Below are 14,854 nucleotides of genomic sequence, written 5' to 3' on the forward strand. Positions count from 1 at the left end.
GGTGGTGAAATGCGGCGCTGAGGAAAAAGAGGAGGCGGTGGAAATAGAGAGAGAGAGAGGAGAGGGAGGGAGGGAGAGAGAGAGACCACCCAGTGTATTTCTTTCTACAGAAAACAGAGGAGGCCGGTCGTCCTCTCCTCCTGGGACATGTGGTGCACTCAGCAGCAGCAGCAGCAGCAGTAGGTAGCAGCGCAGGCAGTAGCAGCGGCGGCGGCGGCGGCGGTGCTGGTGGCGGCGGCGCGGTGCAGATAGCCTACCACGTCTTCGGGGCTCCTTCCGTCTTTAATCTCTCCTCGGTATCTGTCCTTCGGTAATGAGTTTGCTGGGGGCCTACAAGAAAAAGACCAGTTACGATGGCTATGAATCTTTGCAGTTGGTCGATAGCGGCAGGGATAGCTTCGGCATCGGCAGAGGGAGCAGCGGCGGCGGCGGCGGCGGCGGCAGCAGCGGCGGCACACTCGGAGGCTCCATAGCGGCCACCCTTGGACCGAAGGCAGGCCCGCTGAGGGAGGAGGACTGCAGCACCATGGACAGCTCAGGTGAGAGCCCTCACCGCCGCCGGAAACTTGGGGTGGCGATTGTACGCTGATGTGGCGAGAGCCTGAGTAAGATGTGGCGACTTTCGGCTGCACGGGATTAACGCGGCCTGCAACTGTCTTGCTGGAGAGGTAGCGGTGGTCAGCACGGTGGCTAACAATAATAAAAGTATGTACATACTGGTCCCCCCCCCGGGGCTCCCAGTGGTTCCATTTAGGTGGGGTCCGGGAACCACTGGGCCATTGCATGCAGAAAAAATATGAAGACACGTCCCAGTGCCAAAGGTTTTTGTTTTTGTTTTTTTTTTTTGCAAAATTGTTCTTGCATGAGTTGCTAACCAGTCCTAAACATCTTCCTACAGGGAAACCAACACTAATGCATTTGACAGACAGTTCAGACTGGACTTATAGGTATGTTTTAGATGCGTAAAGTGCCCAAAGGTCTTTGGAGACATTCATCTTTGCATATATTGTGAATGCCCATAATATTTTAAATAATATGCACACACTTAGTGGCATATTATACTCTATTGTAGTGTCCATAGTATGTTACAATATATAAAATATGGAAGCATGTGTACACAAACTCATTTTCTAGCCAATGTAGAAGGATATCGACTATAATAACCACATTCGTAGCCTATTAACTTTTTTCATATGGGCTTTAAATGTGAGATAAAACCACCAACTGTACAAGCAATATAATACGTTAATAGTTAATAGAATAAATCCTGCTTTGGTTTTAGGCACTCAGTTTAGACGGCGATTGCCCATGAGTGATGGATTATTAGACTAATGTATTCAGTTAAAACTAAAAAAAACATGATCTCCAATGATAAAGGCGTAAAATACAATCCGTCTTTTGATCATTAATCTGATGACAAACATCCGGACATGCTTTAGTTAAAATTCAGTCACTATAACTCACAACAACTATAGATGAGGCTTGTGCCTGTCTCCGGCCTGTATTCACCTCACTGCCAGCCACAGTCTCCAGTGATGAACATTTGTGTGGAACAAAAGAAGCTGGATGAGCAGGACGGGAGGGTCAATGAGGAAAGGGGGGGGTGGGGGGGGCTACGGTGTCAGATGACTGTCTTGCCTGCCAGGGTGGTCCTTTTGATGTACACGTGTGCCTGTCCCTGTCTGTGTGTCTGTGTATCCATCTGTCCCATTCACAAAAAAATCACAGAAAAAAAAGATTTGAGGGGTAAAGGTTGGACTCTAGAAGGAGGGAGACGCATTCGAACAACCCACTGATCTTTCTGGCAACGCCTAGGGCTCTCCGGGCCGTCAATGTGCTGCCGTGAGTGGCTGGGTTCTCTGCGGCTGTATTACCTGATAGAGTCTGTATCAGAGCCTCGCCGGGTGTCTGTATCAGCAGGGCTTGTCATTGTAGCTGGCTCACCAGCCCGCACACTCCCACATCCATCTGGCCACCGACACAGGGACGCATAGACCGGCTAGCAGGGAAGCAGGCAAACAAGCGGTCGGATTTACACAGACATGCAGGGGAAATACATGTAGGTACAACACGAAATAGAGGCAGACAAAGGATGTAATATACAGGAACAAAGGTATGGTTCATTCACACTGTGGACATAATTTACCTCATATACAGGATGGGAAACGACACAAGGAAAACAGAAAATGAGATGGACACAGTAGACCCAGTTGATGTTTGGACAATGAAAAGTAAATAATTGAAATAGCTTAATTAACCTTTGATATTCTTTGGAGATGGGCAAATATAGGCCAGTTATTCAAGAGGGTTCAAATCCATCATTTTGGCAGTGGGAGTCAAGGAAACTCAAGGAGCTAATCCTTAGCCTTATGAGTTACAAGTCAACTATTTCATGTTCTTACTTTTGTTTGTCCCCAAAAAAGCTAGGTCTTACACCTTAGAGACCAGCGGTCCCCAACATCGGGATGTGGACTCCTCAAGGGGTATCTGAGATGAATCTGAGGGGCCAAAAGATGATCGAGCGGAGGAAAAATATCGTTTTGCGACTCAAGTCAGATCCTTTTCCGACTGTCCCCCAATCTCTTCTTATTTATTGTGAATCATTGGAAAGTTTTTAGTTACTCTAATGAAAAATTAGAGGAGAAAGTTACTCTTTGGTTAAACTGACCGAACCGACAGACACACTCAACCTGCGAAGAGGAGTCTCAAGCAGTCACCGGTAACTACAGGGGTAGACAGTATCAATTTCCCGAAGGTCATGTGGTGTTAACTCGCGGACACAGCTGACATCACCGTCCAAAGAGAAGCGGCAATCGGGACTAATAATCTATTATTCCTGTGCTATGACGTGTAACACTTTAAAATTTTAAGGCCGAAAATAATGACAAGGAGAACAATTAGATATGGTTTTTGATGCTAAAAGTAGCACAGAGTTAGCCTGCTAGTCCAGGCTCACCTTTAACTTGGTTGCAATCTTCAGCATGAGCTCAGTACTGCTCTTTCCTCGACAATGCGGTTATTTTGCACATTTCGTCCAACCGCTGTGAGTAAGGCGAGTGTCTCCCCTCTGAGGGACCTTGTTTACATTTTGACTGATAAAGCCAACAGACCTTCAACAGGCCTCTTTCATAGAAGGATTTTTGCCGTTTTGCAAAAGCACGGGTGTAAATAATAAAATCCATCGTGCCACCGTTTAGCTTCTTCAGTTTCACGGTCCTGGTATTGTCCATGCTGGCTCACTGCCACACTGTCATGGCTTACTGGGGCACACGAATAGAACAGAGCCATCGCTCGTGTCATTAGTATGGCCTGTGCTTTTCTTACTATGACAAGTCCAAATGTTTGATGTGAAAAAAAGTTTATGATGTATTAAGGTTGTAATAAAACAAAACTGTGATCATAGGGAGTAAAGAAATTTATGAGCTTGCTTGGACACTGCAGGTTCAGGACAGCACTTATATCAAAGGTGTAAATACAGTATATTGATGGGATTTGATTAATCACACGCTCCTTGTCTCATCAGCAGCATCTGTGATTAAGCAGATCAGAGTCTGGGTTGAAGCTGTGGTCAATCACGTCCAGGACAAACCAAGTCACGGCCCAGTGTAGAAGCAGTGAGATCGAGTGTAGTGCAGCGTGTTTGCCCTTCAAGCTTCATCGTTGTGCTTATGCGTCTATTTGTGTCATTCCCACCAAGCTGGATGTTGAGGGCGAAAGGTTTGGGGCTGTAGGAGGAGGGAGACCTATTCAGACAGCCCATTGATCCCTCTGGACATCACTACAACTGTCTTTCTCTTTTATTTGCCTCTCTCTCTCTCTCTCTCTCTCTCTTTCCCTCTGTCCCTATTGCTCGACGTGGTGAGAGCTACAGGAGGCAGGTTGAGGAGGGAGGAGGGGTGAGCTGTTGGCCCGGTCCCGTTTTTGTGGAACAGCTCCCTCTGTTTTGAGATGACTTTGAAGCACATTTGTTCCTTCCATCATCACAGCTGCCTCTCTACCTGTGCAGGTACCAGACATGATTGGCAGATCCAGGCTGAGCTCACTCAGCTCTTGATTTGAAGGGAGAGCGGGATCAAGGTTTTCCTAATACATCCTGTCATGCTCTCTGACTGGGAAATCTGCACAGTAAGAAGGTTAAAAATAGACCAAAACTTACTGGTGAAATTGCAGTGTTGCCCGAGGAAGGCAATGGGAGTATTTCAGTTTATGCTCCCCACTACAAACACGCAAACTAGGACTAGAATAGTTCTACATTTGGGGAAATATATTTACTTGCTTTCTTGCTGAGACTTAGATGAGAAGATTGATACCAATTTCATTACTGTACACAAAATATGTAGCTACCACCAGCAGGAGCTAGTGAAAATATTTCCCAAACTATTCCTTTAAATAAAAGTTGAATAATAAGTAAATGGCATATAAGGTTTACAGGTTTATTTTCTGTGTATCAGTTGTTAAAAAACATGTTTTTCTGAAGGGGGTTTAGCCTTTGCTGCATGTTATTCTCTTCCATTTTCTCTTACCAAGTGACACGCTCCGCTGTACAGATAAATAAAGATGAAAGGCCCTAAGCATACACAAAAATTGAACCTCAAAGAGCCGAGGACAGTGTGTATGTGCGCTGCAGTTTCGCAGGATGCAGAAAATGAGGACTGCTGTCAGCTTAAGGTTCCAAAGGGTTAAAGGGTCAGATGTGAAAATGTCAGTGGTGCGGTACATTTTAATTCCTCTCAGCCTTTTTATATTGGAATTCCTTACTGGTGTAGTGAAGCCCTTTCAGATCTAAATGCATAAACCAAAAATGCATAATTCTCCTAATCTAATACCTGTTTATGAATAAGGATCAATTAAAGGGTAACTCCAGTGATTTAGCATTGCACTTTTACTGAGTTGGTGCACTCACGAGAGACAGATTTTTAAAAAGAATTGTCAAAATAGAAGCCGCAGAAGTATGTGTAGTGTCTCTCAAGCCACAAAAACACTGGATCCTACAGTTCCCATGATGCAAAGGCTCGGTAGCATCTTTCATTAGGACTTCCCATGTCTGGTAAATAACCATATCTTTCAAACTCCACACCCCAAGTTCCCAACATGACCTGCTGCTAAAAATTTGAATTCTCGAGCCGAATCTGAGATAACCCACATGACGTCTATATTTGTTTTTAGTCACTCTATTTAATTTTTTTTTAATGCAATCATTACTATACTTTAGTGGCTATACTTTAGGCACTTTGTGTAGTTATCCGTTCAGTAAAAACATTCCGTGTAACTCACTTGGCCAAACCTGATTTAACACTGGTAATCTTGATTGGCAAAGTCGAAGTTCCATTAGAGTTTTGAAAATTTCTCACACGAGTTCAACAAGCAGGAGCTCAATTCCTCACTAGAAAAATGAATCCCTGCCGCGATTTCGGGCCTCTCCAGTCAGAGATGAAAAGTCTAAATTTGGAACTTCGTGAAGAATCGTCTAAAAATGTCGCACGTGGTGAAGGAGGGCAGGATGAAGTGAGCAAGACAGGGAAAGAGAAAAGAGAGGAGGGACCAGGAATAGACAAGTACGGTTTGTGATGGAGTTAGGCGAGAAAGAAAAAGAGAGAATAAAAGCAGCTGCTCTCTGAATACACAGGAAACTTTATCTCAACAGCCAGCATTGTCTGTCTAGACTGATTTCCTCTGAGACAGTACGTGTAATATCTTTGTAAGTATGCATCAAAGTGTGAAAGTCTGCTGTTAAATTGAGTCTAGAATGGGTCCACAAATTTTATTTAGGACAAGAAAAAGACTCATCAAATCTCACAGGATTTTCTTAGGTTAAAAAATGTAACTATGAGATAACGGTCAGCACTGTAAGTGAAGAGATAATAAGGGTGAGAGTTAAAATTGTTAGTCAAAAAGTATGATGTAGTCTCTGATTTGCATAATTTCTACTGAATTAAAACGCAGCTATTTCTTATTTTGCCGGAACCCGTCCTGTAGCCGCTCTATTTCAGACATAACCCTAAACCCACCTTATATTTCAGTTATTTCTTCATCAAAGAAAAAGAGATATGGTTGATTTAGACAGACAGAAAGGGTTTCTCACATTTGATGAAGAGCTAATCTGAGAGTGGCCATATTGGATCTATACAGAATAAAGGACAGTAAGGCAAAAATGGCCTGCAATAGCCAATTAGCTATTCATCTTAGGTTATGTCTTTAGTGGCAATAACATTACACAAACTGCAGCCAATTACCAGCTAATGACACTACAGTATCTCGTCATAATGAACCATCTGCTTCATCCAAGATGTCAGGCTAAGCTTCACCTCTCCCAGTATTGGCCAGATGAAGGTGGAAGACCAATGCGTACGCTCGATCTTGAGTCACACAAAGATATAATATTGTCATAATAAGGAATGCCTCTCCTGGATTATTTGGGATTTTAAGAGGCTCCTTTTAACATGGTTTTGTTTAATTTCTTCCATTACTGTATATTGCATGTATAGTTATGCATTAAGGGGTTACGCTGTAGCTACGTAGCACCGGCACATACAGTACATAACGGCACAGAGATACTCTACCATGGTCAGCATGGGCTGCTTGTGTTTTCTCTCTAAAAGTTTCTGATGCCAGTAGAGATTGTTGATAGTGAATACAGCATGAAGCAAGTTGAAAAAGAAAGGCTCAGTGATCTTCTCCTTTTAAGAAACAAAATGTTCTGAGCCCAACCCAAATCTTATAACTTATATGAGACCTTGTCCTCATGATCCCCACTATGAGAACCAGTGATTCAGGGAGCCAGTTGAGTGGTTTCAGATAATAAAGAGTAGCACAAAATGACTGATTGGTATTCTGTCCACGGGCGGTTTCCTGTCGACAAGAGTATTGCAAGTCTTTGAAGAACGCAGGTGCTTAGAGGAGACTCTAGACTCTGAAAATGCTGAAAATCCCTTTTGTTAGTGATTTTCTGCTGCGTTATGTTTAATGTCTGTGGATTTATCAGCACTGCCAAGTTAAATCTCAAGTGATGCCCCTGTGGTTGTTATGTACAGGTTTACAGGGGAGTTTAAGGGGAGAAGAAAAGAAATATGCCACACTCCATATGGTATGCATTTTACTGTGTGTCTCATCTCTTGTGTCCTTGTCCATTATTCTTTCACACCTACATGCATGTTTACTTGTTGTGTTGTCCAGTGACTCATTTGTGCATCACTGAATTCAAACGGAAACCTCTAACCTCCAGTTTAGAATTGAAACATCGCATATCCTATGACTATACTTGGAGAGTAGTTTGTGTGTGTGTGTTTGTCCGTGTAACTGCTCCATCTAGGAAGCAGCTAGAGGCATGAAATTTTGAAGGAACCTATTTCGTAATGACAAACGTTCCAAACGACACAAAGTTTGCCCATTTTGGTCCTTCCTGGTTCCAGTTCAGTCGTTCCCCGTTCTGCTTCGTTCTTTCCGTTCTTTTCCCTCTTGCGCATATACTGTGTGATATACAGTAATAACGTAAAGAGACTAGTTGTTCTGTGCATTGATTACAATAAATTCCCATAGGCGTGAGCTGAACTATCATAGTTACAAACCAAGGTACATCTCTGGTGTCGCACGCCCATTGATCTTTGCAAAGCGAATTAAATAAATGGCCATCGATAATACAATGAGTCCAGGAATGGGCGATCGAGAACTAACTTAGCCAATGTAAACTGCATAATCATAAGAGACAAATGTGCATTTACATCAGAAGCGTAACCCGATTTCACAACTTTAGCGGCAAACTGCATCCCAAACTGTATAAATGTAGACATTTGTAACAAAGTGCTTTAGTGTAGGTGTACTTTGCTACTGTTTTTTATTGGAATAAACACTCTACGTCATGCCTAAAAAGAAGCGTACAATAGTAACAGCAGAGCTGGCTAGACGTGAAGACACCAAACGTAAGCCAATGTGGGCACAACTTCCATCTGTTAGACAAACAGAACAAACACAAAGAACAGGATGGGAGAAGTGAAGAAAAACAGGAAGTTAGCCTTTTTGGCAGTTGCTCTGTCAGTAGGAGAGAAGAGAAAGATCTACAGGAGGCTCAGTGATTTTGTGGAGCATTCAGCTTTCTCAAGGAAGAAAAGGAATGAAAGTTAATCTAACCTGAAGAGCAAAAAGAGAGAGATGTAATATGTCAACAGGAAAAAGAGCTTGAGCCTGACGATGCCAAAGCTTCCCGTTGCTTAGTTAATTACATCAAGTTTACCTGGGAGCTCTTCAGCTGTATCAAGAGATTCTTAAAAAAACTAAATGAAGAGTCTCTGGATTGCCTTCTTGAGCTTGTCACTATTATCGGCAAGGATCTGGAGATGGTCACAGCAAGGCGGGTCATGTACTTGTACTTGGACAGAATGGATGGCATTAGAAAGGAAGGGAAGGCATCATCCAAGCCCCTCTGTCCTCCATGTGTTTGTCAGGTTTGCTGTGGACTTGATGTTAGAGTGCTGCAGTAACACTCGGAGGAAGATGGTCCTGTTGCTACTTGAAATGCACAAGTTAGGAGGCCTGCCGTCAGACCAGATCCTTAAAGGTCTGCAGGAGATCTTGGAAGTTGCAGACTACATCACTGCAGACATGCTTGACATCTGGCTCTGCCTCGCTGAGCTTATCAGCCCTATGCTGCATAAGGGAGGCGTATCCATGGCTGAGATCTTTGGAAACATCAAGACTATTGTGCCTCCTCAACAAGCTAGTGTGCCACTGGCACACATCCTTTGTCTGATTTCCAACGACAATCCAACCCGCACCTTTGCTTTTCCTCCTGCCTTGACTCCCCGCTAACCCCCAGCTTTCCTAATCATTGCCATCTCCACACCTTTCCTTATAACCCCCACCCTGTGCTATGTTCTCTATCCTCCTTCCCTCCTGAGACTATGAAGTCCAGCTGGAGGAACAGGTTTACTAGTTTAAAAGCTTATTAGATGCCAAAACAAAGCCAGGGGTTTGTAACACTCAGACAAATCTGGAAAGTTATCACAGCAACAGCTGTTTTATCTTTGGTCTTGACTGTTTTGAGGTAAACAGCAGAAAAACATCCTTCACGTGACAAAGTTATCCATCAGGAATTTGTGCTTGTATACCCATTCTGGAAAAGTTGTGTCAGACTTTTGGAACCCACTGTATGCGATTGGCAAACACAGCATCGTGAAAGATGACGTTGTTATGTATTAAAAATAGTTGAACCAGATTCTTTTTTGCTGCTGCTTCGTTGTGGACAACTCCACCTCAGTGCCCCTGCTGCATTTTTTCACATAGCGTGAAAGTCTGTCTGAAACTGTCTGAGCCTTGGTCCGTCCCAGTTGAAACCCTTGTGACCTGTCCAAGGTGTGAGCTGTGACAGAAACCAAAGTGGATAATGGATGAAAAATAAACTGAAAAATCTCTGGATCATCTGGTTTTATTGTAATACTGCTAAATAAACTGTATACTACAAAGTCACACTTTAAAAACTAATTTATTGGCTGCATTTTCTAACCTGTGTTTTGTATACATTGGCCACTGGTTACGTATACATTGGCCACTATACGTTTTGTATCCTGTATACATTGTAAGAAACTTACTGTGAAATTCACAGTACTTAACTTGCAGCAAATGACAAGTAACCTTTTCCAAAAAAATCCTGTAAGTAAAATCTTAGCAGGTTAAAATAAGCCATAGAAGACTGTGAACTGGCAGGAGGCATGGACCAAATTTTATAGCATACTTGATTGCTTCTAGTTTTCAATAAGCCTTGATCTAATATTTTAAAATACATCATCTGCATAGAAAATAGCTGTTATTTTTGTGTTGAAAAAGTAAGATGGGAGGTTTACAACAGTGTTCAACATCTGTTTGCATTCTCAGTGTGTGTATTTTGTTTCCCTCTGGATTCTGACTGGCTGATAACATTCCCAGATATGGATGCCAGTTATGGTGGAGGACTGTTGGATATGGTGAAGGGAGGAGCCGGGAAGTTCTTCAGCAACTTTAAGGACAACCTGAAGGACACGCTGAAGGACACCTCTACCAAGGTTATGCATCAGGTTGCCACGTAAGTGACTGCTATATTCATACTTGTAGTGTAGAAAAGTGTTTTTATTGTTTACTCAACCTGACAGGTCGACACTCATTACCTGCTGGTGGTGCAAGTGGCAAAACTGCTTCTTTTGCAGTTCTGAACTGCTGTTGCTTTCACCTGTAATTTGCTTGTCTTTATGGCAGAGGTTGGAAAGTACGTAAAGGTCCAGATGATGCGAAAGTGCCAGTGCCACAGCTCTGTGACATGATGATATGGGTGATATGGCTAAGCTTGGCTTTGGCTCCCTCATATCAAAGATACTGTGTGGCGACAAGAGAAACCAGTGGCCAATTCAAAGCTTCAGCCACCAAAGACAGTCTTCGTCAAAATTACGACACTGTCAGAAGTTGAAGACCAGAATGTGACTGTAGCTATGACCCACATCTGCAAATCATACAGTCAGAATATGACAAGAAAGGAGGCAGAATACACTTACAATTGGCATAATAATAGTGCTGAAAAACACAGGTACCTCTAATTAACAGCAAAATCTGCTACTGGCTCCACAATTTCCTCCTCCTTTGCTTTGTTTGAAGTTTTTTGATGCAAAAGACTGTTTTTTTTGCTACATTTTCAAAACATGGATGACGCCATAGATGACATGAGTTGATGACATGTCTCTGCTTGCATCCTTTTATCTATTTATATTGTATATTCAACAGGCATTCTTTGCATCTGAAATGCCTAAAATTGTTGTAATCACACAAGCTATAGATGCCTGTAATAAGAACCCTCATGTGACAAGTGATATATTAGAATTTGGACAACTTTAAAAAGTAATGCAAAAAAGTTTCATGGCAGTATGAAGGTATTCACACTCCACAAGACCTAGTTACCCCCTCAACTGGATATTTTAACGTCTGTGACGATTATTTTGAGGATCATTTATTAAAATAGATGGCTTTCTGCACATGTTCATCTAATTAATATCAAATGTAATGACTACATTGATTAACTGAATGTGTTGTGTCAGTTGTTGACTACAATCTAAAGTAAGTCTCCAACAGCTTTAAAAGGGCAACAGAGCTGTGTGGATGGAGGGAGGAAAGAGGGAGGTAGCAGAGTCTGGCACGGCTCGGTCATCCCAGTGTGTTTGTGCTGCCCTGTGCAGGCATCTGCACAGGGCAGCACAAAGGGGCTTCTGTACTGTCAAAAACACACACACACACACGCATGCACGCACACACGCACGCACACACACAACTTCTCTCACTATTGACTCAGCAAATTTGATCGTGATTATTCCTCTCTTGTGTGTCCCCTCCTTTGCTGCTCGCATCTTGGCAAACTCCAACTTTCCTGTCCTGTCATTCCCGCATGTTTTCAGCCACCTCGCCTCTCATCTGGGCTCCACCTTGCCTCCTCTCCTCTCCTCTCCTCTCCTCTCCTCTCCTCTCCCCTCTCCTCGCTTTGCCGTCCATCGCACCTCTCTTTGCTGAATTATTCATGGCGGTGCATTGTGCCAAATGGCCAGTCCACTGCTGATTCAGAAGGATTCGTTTCATCAGGGCCCTGTGTGTGGTGGTGTTTGTGTGGACTGTATATGTATGTTTGAGTGGGTGGTTGGGATAATGGGGCGATGGGAGGCAGGCTGCCGTGGCAACTGGCTGAAAGCCACAGAAAGGGAAGGTAGATGGGCAGAGGTACAATAGTATGGCTCATTTTGGTATATTTTAAGTGTCACCAGTAACTGTCATGCTGCTGTCCAACACACTTAAGAGTTAATTGTGTAAAGTAAACTAAAGATTACTGTGATGCATGATGGTAGGATTATAATGTGTAGATAAAGTATCATAATCCTGTTTAATGAATGTCAGGGGTTTTCCTGTGTCGTACCTCTGAGGGTGAAACCTTGAGACAAAATCAGCGGTAAATTAGAGGGATATGATAAAAAGCTGCAGGACTCTGGTGTTGACAGGATGTAACGATGTATTCCAGAGAGGTGACCTGCCTCATTTCGACCTGCAAAAAGGGCAATTCAACAGTCATAACATCTTTTTAGGATTTTAGAACAGTAAAATCTAATTTTTCTTATCCAAGGTAAGTTATCTTGTCAAGCACCATTTGCATGAGATTGTTAAACCTCTTTAAAGGAAACGGCACTTGATGTTATTCTGATAAGATATTCAGAATTTTTTTATTTTTCAGCTAGAACTGACAAGAAACTGAAATGTCTGAAACTTGGATTGGATGGTTGTCGCGCTTAGATCCCACACATCTATTACGACAAAAAAAAAGGTAAAAAATCAGACCAGTCTATAAACTAGTCAAGGCAAAAAAAAACAAAAAAACACTGCAAGTATCTTTTTGCCCTCCTTTTCTCTTTTGTTGAATTGGTTAAAATTGCTCTCAGCAATTGTTTCATATGAACAACGGGTAATGTTTAAAATGAAAGGGGCCATTCACAGTGATGAACCCACAGGGAAGCATCATCCATGTCACGGCTCAGAACACACAGGACTCAAATGCACGACTTATAGACACCAGTAAAGAGTTCAAACAGTTCACCACCATAAAAAGGTCATGCGAAAGGCAAGATGAATACACGCCTGAATGAACTGTGACAATCCAACTCTGCAGTTTCCCTCGGCTCCAAGGAGCAGTTTGGCGTCTTTCAGCAGTTTGTTTTGGTTTTACGGTCCATACTCATACTTAATCGTTTTGATTCACTGTCGTCAACCTTGTTTCCAGCTGCACAAGGAAGCTGTTGTCAGTGAAAAAACTCGCCGTACACTACCTGCGTCTCAATCTTCTCAAGTGATTTCTGTTTACCCCATTGGCAGAAATTTCCCTAGAATAGACATTGTAATGCTTTTATGTAGAAGGGGATTTTTTGCAGCTCGAAGGCTTTCTGGATTAGCAGAATTACCGCTGGAGGTTGAGTATGTGTGACTTCTTAAAGAGACTGTTTCATAACAGTTTATTGAATGCAACTGTTGAAACCCTTCAGACGAAATTCCCCTGAGCATGCCTAATTTAAGGTTGTCAACCGGGCCTTCTTTTAACACCCCAACTAGTCTTGATTGGTTCTTCTGTGCCTCTGTCTCATCTGTATTCAAGGCAAAGGGCTGTTGCTGAATTATTTAAAGCAGCGTGCTGGTTTGTTTACCTGGCTGAAGGGAAATTTTGCAGGGAAAACCAATCTGGAAACAGCACTCAACAGTGTGTTCCAATATTTGTGAGAAATACAACGGCGTTGGAGTCTGGATGGCTGATCCGGTTTTGTGAAAGGCGCAGTGTCCTTGGTCTGTACCCAGACTACTCCCCACCCTCCCACCCTGTCAGACACACATTCATCTCTCCCTCCTTTCTGCTTTGTCTCTTATTTTCTCTCTTTCACTGCTTTCATCTCTCCTCTCTCACTTATTTTCATTCTTGTCTCTCATTTGTGCCCATTTTAGTAGCACAACACTCTCTTGACCTAGCTGTCTCTCTGTCATTCTTTTGAACAAAATGTATGAATCACAACATTCAGGCTTCTCTTGTTGGATTCACACAGTTCAGATTAAACAACTGAACTGTGTCGAAATTCTTCAGGATCAACTAGAAAAAAAATCTGGCGTAGTGTTCAGTTTTGGCAGCATTTTTGTCAAGCTTGACAAAAGTTAAACCAGGCCCTGAAGTCAGTGTGTTGCTGTGCAACCATTATATGGCCAATGCCTCTCTGTTACGTCCTATATGGGTTTATTCTCTTCTTTAAATTGCACATTATGAAGCAGAAATGCTAAAAAAAAATGCTGTTCAAAAAGAGAAATAAGCTATAAAATGGAGAATTTTGGAGAGGAGCATGGAGGGAATATAGAGAGCCCAAATCAAATATCCATCGAGATCTAACCCACTTACACTGTGTTTGTTCGAATGTGTGTGTGCTTGTATGTGTGTGTGTTTGTGCGTTGTCATTAGACGCTCAGTGAGAGCACCTCTCTACTAATGTAACCTAGACTAAAATGGCTTTTGTGCTTCTGATGTTTACTTCCCAGTAAGAAAACATAAACATCAGGCAGTGCGGTGCGGTGCTGGTGCTTGTGGGTATTGGCTGCAAGTGTGTGTGTGTGTGTGTGTGTTTTTGTTGTCGCTCTTCTGCCCTCACTATGCGTGTAAGTGCACAGCTATGCGGCGAGCTACACACACTTCCAGTAAGAGCTGAACCCAGCAGTTGGCCTTTGAGGTTTTTGCTGAAAGCAGTTGTAAAACTGTGAAAACAGTAATCGGGCAACACATTAAATCATGACAATTTATTACCGGTAAACGTCAACATGAAGTCCCCGTAGGAAGTACAACACTGATAATCTGGTAGACACACACACAGAGTTAACAAGAGTAAAAAAAACAAAACACAAAAGTTAGCCCAACAGTAAATTAACAGACACAAACAAACACAGACACATTAGTTTCACATAATAATTCGTTATTGCCCAAATGTAAACCCTAATGATGGATCTAGAAAATATGCATCAAACTATAACCAGAATATCTGAGGATTTGTCAGCTAAACAAAAGGCCAAATCCAATTCCATCTACACATTATCTCATTATTTGATAAGTCAAAAGAGATTTGTTATTATTTAGGGATCTCAACCTCTCTGATCTTCCATATTCAATTCGATGATGAAGTGAAATCAGGAATAAAAATGGAATAACTTGAGCCTCACTTACAATTGAATTTCAACCGTTATGCACATTTCCATATTAATTAAAAATGGCTGGATAAATGTTGCTCTTTACTGTATACGAGCTTACTTCTGAGAGTTGATGTTTTTAAATCAGGGGAAACAA

At 42.4% G+C, this 14,854-nt stretch overlaps 1 protein-coding gene across 1 annotated transcript in view; it reads left to right on the plus strand.

Annotated features, from left to right (window-relative positions):
- The first annotated feature begins 313 nt into the window (after window positions 1-313).
- Window positions 314-14,854, plus strand: part of dnajc6 (DnaJ (Hsp40) homolog, subfamily C, member 6) — a 36,352-nt gene continuing 21,811 nt past the window's right edge. Inside the window, exons 1-2 of the mRNA XM_040129734.1 lie at window positions 314-539; window positions 9,916-10,051. Coding sequence (XP_039985668.1) covers window positions 314-539; window positions 9,916-10,051 — 362 coding nt within the window. The remainder of the gene's footprint in view (window positions 540-9,915; window positions 10,052-14,854) is intronic.

Source organism: Xiphias gladius, chromosome 6 (genome assembly GCF_016859285.1).
Source record: "Xiphias gladius isolate SHS-SW01 ecotype Sanya breed wild chromosome 6, ASM1685928v1, whole genome shotgun sequence".
Lineage (NCBI taxonomy): Eukaryota > Metazoa > Chordata > Actinopteri > Istiophoriformes > Xiphiidae > Xiphias > Xiphias gladius.